The sequence below is a fragment of the Theobroma umbraticum genome, unplaced genomic scaffold, assembly GCF_002168275.2.
Source record: "Theobroma umbraticum cultivar Fairchild unplaced genomic scaffold, ASM216827v3 scaffold_12.1, whole genome shotgun sequence".
NCBI classification, from domain to species: domain Eukaryota; kingdom Viridiplantae; phylum Streptophyta; class Magnoliopsida; order Malvales; family Malvaceae; genus Theobroma; species Theobroma umbraticum.
The window spans coordinates 1,497,162-1,503,635 of NW_018397269.1; the positions used below are offsets into that span (position 1 = coordinate 1,497,162).

The 6,474-nt window shown below is 31.2% G+C and overlaps 1 protein-coding gene across 1 annotated transcript; it reads left to right on the forward strand.

Moving 5' to 3' along the window:
* The first annotated feature begins 3,231 nt into the window (after positions 1 to 3,231).
* Positions 3,232 to 6,231, forward strand: LOC110425867 (protein DETOXIFICATION 14-like). The gene is made up of 7 exons (XM_021440939.2): positions 3,232 to 3,531; positions 4,140 to 4,684; positions 4,780 to 4,866; positions 4,966 to 5,022; positions 5,190 to 5,428; positions 5,698 to 5,903; positions 6,052 to 6,231. Exons 1-7 carry the CDS (start codon positions 3,280 to 3,282, stop codon positions 6,091 to 6,093), a joined length of 1,428 nt encoding a protein of 475 aa, XP_021296614.1. The 5' UTR covers positions 3,232 to 3,279; the 3' UTR covers positions 6,094 to 6,231.
* Positions 6,232 to 6,474: the final 243 nt, after the last annotated feature.

The window sequence follows — 6,474 nt, forward strand, 5'->3', positions numbered from 1 at the left end:
ATCTCATTTATCATTAAAACATATAAAAATTAAAATAATTAATAAAATAACGTATTCTCTCATTTTTCTAACATGCCCAATAGATCTTAATTTTTTATTACTTTCAAATTTCCATAATCTTATTAATTCTCAACTATTTCTTTCATCCTCTAAAGATAATATTTATTTAATAATCTCTAATTGCTATTTTTTTCTTTGATATAAAATCAATTTTTTTCAATTTATAATACCTATTTATAAATTTCCTTTTCTCATTTGCTCTTTGTTCCTTAACTTTAATAAAAAATACCTCTTTTTTATTTCAATAAAAAAAGACACCATTTAAATATTTGACTTTAACTTTTTAAGATTATTGAACCGCTAATTATCAAAATTTATTAATGAAAATCATTAGTAATTTGGATGAAAAAAAAAAGAGGTGAATTGCAGCTTTGATGATAGCCATGATAAAGCATCCACAACAATTATAAAAGGGGTAGCTCAGCCATCTTATTTAAAACAGATAAATATTCACCAACCTTATTTAATACGGATTGGACCATAAGAAGGCCACGAACTCCAATGAGGAGCGATGGAAAAATGAAAGTGGAAATGAGGAATAATCAAGATTGCTTCAAAATGTTTGATACTTGAATAAGACAAACTGTTTACAGTCTCGAGGAAAATGGACAAAAATAGTTTATACATGTCAAAACTTATTTTATTCAGGTTCAAGTTATATTGGTTTATACATAAGAATGCATGAGGTTTTTTTTATTTTTCAATTTTGTATTGGTTTATTTTGTAAATTAATAGTTATGTGTCATAAACATGGTTATGATTATTATTTTTACTATGAATTATATTTTTTGGGTTTCTATAAAGAACAATTACATAAGGGGGCTGGAAATAATTAATATTGTATAGCTTTTTATTTTGGTGCTGAGAATAATATATATTTCTTGATATTTATTATTTTAAATGGAAAAGAATTTGTGAGGCCATGTTCGTCAATATTTATATCCTGACCTACTTGTAGAATAATAAAAGCAAATAAATGTCAGTATCTATATTAACAGTAGTCTTCGTTACTTGTCCCATTAAAAAAAACAAAGAAAACCAGTACTCCTGCTTCCTTGTATTGTTTTAACTATCACCAAAATTCAATTTATCATGTTTGGACTTTAGTTTTTGGAATTTCTGAAAGGTCGAATTGAAAACCTACCACTACCAGTCTCGTTTCTTGCATTCTTCAAACAAAATTCATTATTTGAGCCAAAGATCTTCACTGTCAAATGGTTAAGTTGTACAAGAAATCATATTATTCTAATTTTTTTCCCCATTTTTGCTTTTCATTTTCATTTTTTTTAATTTCTTTCTTCTACTTTTCGAGTTTAAGAAAATCCTGAAAAATCAGATAAAAATGACATGATATTTTTTTACACAGAACATTTTTATTGGTTGTTTTTTACCACGTTATTTATTTTGTTAATTTAAATTGATTCTTATTTTAAGATGACAAAACTAGAATTAAAATGGCTTTAATAAATTCTATATTGAATTTTTTATTTTCAAAATCTCTTAAACAACTAAAAATTAATATTTTAAAATTTAAAATTATATTAAAATTTTAATTATAAATTTTAATATTTTAATATTTAAAAATAATAATAATAAATAAAAAATCATATTAATATAAATGATTAATATTCTAAATAAATTATAAGCTATTAATATTTTAAAACTAAAATAAATAATCATATTGAAGTTTTAAATAAAAATTTATTAACATTGTTGATAAATTATAAAAAATAAATATTGTAAATTAAAAATTATATATTATAATGAAAGTTATTTTTATCGTTTTATCATTTTTTGACTATTCTAAAATTATTTTGACCAACCAAAAATTGAACCAAATTACTATACATAATAGTTATTTATAACCTTTTCTATTTCCACAGAATAATCGTTCTTAAAAAGATATTTGTATTGATTGAAAATCAAGAAAAAGGATCAAATCTGAGTTTACAATTCTCTCGACACTACACTTCTTGTCTTTATTGCATTTATTTTCAATTGAATATCTATTGAATTGTCAACGAACATTATTTTTTGGTATATCTTCCTTGAAAATCTACTTTTTTGTTAAAGAATATGAAAAATTCACTTCACTTTCCTCCTAGATAGGTTCAAATTTGGTCCTGGTTTTTTTTGAAGAAAGGTTGAGAGCTTGTTCATACATGTGACTAGATTATGTTAAGGATGAGAAGCCCCAGATGACTTATTGAGTGGTAATGATATCTGTAATCATACAAGTTGCATGTTGCACAAGGCAGATATTCGTATGCCAATAGAAGTTTTTAATGGTCAGTATTGAGACTTCTGATGGCATTGTGGTTTAGTGTTAATAAAATTGCTTTAAAGAAAATATTCAAATTGGTTCACGAAAGCAGAGTTCAAATACTTAATTACAAATAATAATTACAAATTATAAGTTTAAGGTACCAAATCAACCATTACATCACAATTTGAGTACCAAAATTGTAAAATGAACCCAAAAAGAAGTAAGATGATAGAATTGTAAACCTCAATATAAGTTGACCTTTGGTAAAGAAAAAAAAATCATTTGATGAATTTTCATGTACTAAACGCCATTAAAAATTGAGATCATATTGATCATTAATTAAATTAACATACTAAATTTTTTTGCCATAGAATCAATAAACTAATTAATATCAACTTCCATATTGTTAACAACTCTATTTACTTTTGTGCTTAATGGTTCCCCGCGAGAGTTCGAATCTCTGAGGCATTTCCCTTTGATTTACAAAAAAAGAAAAACTCTATTTACTTTTAAGTAAAGCAAAAGCATTTAAATTAATTTTCATTTATAACAATCACTTTGTATTTACTATGTCAGAGATACATGGCTCTGGCACAATTTTCATGGTACCAGCATGCACGGGATGGACGCATAGCCTAATTAATGATCTCTATTTAAAGCAAAAAGGTCCCATCTGTTGAAATTCCCCCTTCAAGCTATCAGAAAATTGAGCATAATTACACCCTGATGGCACTAATAATGAGTTAATGCTAGTATTTGTGCTGGTGGTGGAGTACAGTAAAGATGGTTGATTTTACTAGCTAACCTTTTAACTGCAATAATTTTGTCTGTGACAGAACAATCATTTATTCTACTTGAAAAACCTGCTAAAAATTTTACAATTTGGCTGGTCTAAATTTAGTCTTCCAACTGCCAGTCAGCAAAGCTTTGCTACAGCATCAGTCCAGGAAAGTATGGAAGAGGAGTTGCTATTACCAGAAAGGGAAAGGGAAAGGGAAAAGAGAACATGGACGGTGTCATGGGGCAGCTTCCTGGAAGAGCTTAAAAAGCTGATCCGGATTGCAGCACCAATGGTGGTAGTGACAGTGTCTCGCTATCTTTTGCAGCTGATTGCAGTAATGATGGCAGGACACCTTGGTGAACTTTCACTCTCTGGGATTGCTTTAGCTTCTTCTTTTGCTAACGTTACTGGCTTTAGTCTCCTCGTAATGTCCTCTTTCTTTTACTGCAGTTTTAAAGTACAGGCATTTACTATGTTGACACTAGTGTTCAAAAATTTCACCATGTCTACAGATTGTAGTCTCACATGTATAAGAACTGAATCTACATTTAACAATCACTACTTGATTCACTTTGCACTGATCTTTATCAACTATGAATCGGGGTTTCATTATTACTTTTGGGGCCTCCTTTTTGGTTTGATTAAACCAGAAGTGGGAATTAATTGATATATAAATTCACCTCATTTGAAACATTAATCTTAAGTTATTAGAATTTCAGTTCTGTTTTGTCTGTTTTCTGTTGGTGATATAGCTATGTTTACATCTTATGGGATTTGTTAATTTTACAGATGAGAACTACAAAGTTTGGTTTAGTGAAACAAATGTCAATGAAGTCAGCTTGCCTTTAGATAATGCAAAGTCGCAATCAAATACTAGTTGCTGAAGAAGACTCATTTAGTCTACCAAAATAGTTCAAAAAACTAAGTTTATATAGTAAATGATTTTTTTCTTTTTTGAGCTTCTAAATGAAAGGCCAAAATTCTAATTATGATTTCTATGTTATATTGACTCAATGGCGAAACTTCAAGCAGTTAGGAACGGCTGGTGCACTGGAAACCTTATGCGGACAAGCTTATGGAGCAGAGCAATATCATAAACTTGGAACCTTTACCTGCTGTGCAATGGTCTCTCTAGTTTTTGTTTCTATACCAGTTTCTGTCCTCTGGATATTTATGGAAGATTTACTAACTCTATTGGGCCAAGACCCGTCAATCGCGCGTGTAGCAGGCAAATACTCTTGTTGGCTCATCCCTGCTTTGTTTGGTTATGCCCTTCATCAATCACTGATTCGATACTTCCTGGCTCAGAGCCTGATCTTTCCAATGCTTTTTAGCTCTTGTGTGATACTGTGTTTCCATTTACCACTTTGCTGGCTTCTAGTATTTAAGCTGGAACTAGGAATTATAGGATCAGCATTATCTGTTGGTGTGTCATATTGGTTAAATGTCATCTTTCTTGGATTATACATTAAGTACTCATCAGCCTGTGAGAAAACCAGGTTTTGGATATCAGTAGACATTTTTATGAGCATGAAGGAGTTCTTTCGCTTGGCCATCCCTTCTGCTTTAATGATGTGGTATTTATCCATTTTATATCTTACTTCCCAAGATTTGGATTTAAATTATGTCACTGTCTTATGTATTCATATACCTTCGATTGCCATGGTTGTAGCTTGGAATGGTGGTCATTTGAGCTGCTTGTTTTGCTTTCTGGGCTTTTACCAAATCCAGTGCTCCAAACCTCATCTCTTTCAATATGGTAACTGCTTTATCAGTAGTTAAGCTGCTATAAATATAACAGTAAGTCCAATTTTTGCCGCCTTTAACAGAATTGTTCTAATTCCTTCTTTTTGAGCAGCCTTACCATTGTCACACTGCACTTTCTTATACCATATTCAGTCGGTTCTGCTGCAAGGTTTTGCTCTAAACCTATCTTCCCTTGGCTATATTGACGAAATCACGTAGAAAAGAAAAGAAAAAATTAGAAACTAAATGATGTAAATCGGATTAACACGATTTTTTTTTACTTGTGTTTGTTCTTCATATATCTATATTATAACAAATTCTTAATCATTTCTGTAGCATTCGGATTTCAAATGAACTAGGAGCTTGGAATCCACACGCAGCTCCTACAGCTGTTGTTGCTGCATTAATTCTTAACATTGTGGAGGTAGTTAGTGTGAGCATCATTCTCTTCTGCTGCCGCCATGTTTTGGGATATGCTTATACAAGTCGCAAGGAGGTGGTGAATTACACAGCAGAATTGGTCCCTCTGCTTTCCCTTTTGATCATTGTAGACAGCTTGCAGGGAGTACTTTCTGGTTAGTCCCTAAGCTTTTCCATGAAGTTCTGTCTTTCAAACTATTAGCAGTTTGATTTAGAGCAACTTGTACAACAACCGGTCAACAAGTTCATCAGACTAATAACCACGTGAAAATTTGTGAACATAATCATCTTCAAAATTCAAATATCATTTTTCGTCAACAGAATCTGTAGCCTGAAAACCATTGGCATAATCATCTTATTCTGTCAAAGCAATTCTGTTTTTTCATTCAGGGGTCATCTATAAAATTCTGTCTCTGTGCAATAGGGGTTGCTAGAGGAAGCGGTTGGCAGCATATTGGGGCTTATGCCAATCTTGGAGCATATTATCTGGTTGGAATTCCACTAGCTGTCGTTTTGTGTTTCATTCTGCATTTTGAAGGGAAAGGTCTTCTGATAGGGATATTAATGGGAACTACCACGCAAGCAATTTTGCTTGCTCTTGCAACATCATTAACAAATTGGGAAAAGCAGGTTCTTAACCTTTTAATTCCTCCTTGATATAGATGTTACTTCTAATGTCTTCACTTTGGCTTCTACATCATTTTTTTTTCCCAATGGAACTTCCATCATAGAGTTCCAATGAGTGCTGATTGTTTTTTTTCCCTGTGGACGCTCGCAGGCAGCCGTGGCAAGGGAAAGAACATTGGGAGGGACATCCTGATTACCTATGCACTGATATTGAATGAGTTTATTTGAAGAACAATGTTCATTTGCTGTTTCATTTGGCACTTTTGGATTGATTAATGTTTAAGTTGCTTGCTTTTCCCAACCTGAAATCGATTCCTATCCACCAGCTTTTGATCCATACTCCAAATGTTGTTAATTTACCCCAACCATGACGAGGACCATTGGACAAGAAACATAGTGCAGAAAGCCATCTGGAAATGGAATTAGAATTCTTTCATATAAATTGGATAAATCTAATTAATATTTATAATAATTTTTTTTAAAATGATAATTTAAAAATATAATGAATACAGACGTCCATTTTCCTTAAATTAGAAGTCTTGCCAATATCCGTGCTTTTATATATACTAATATT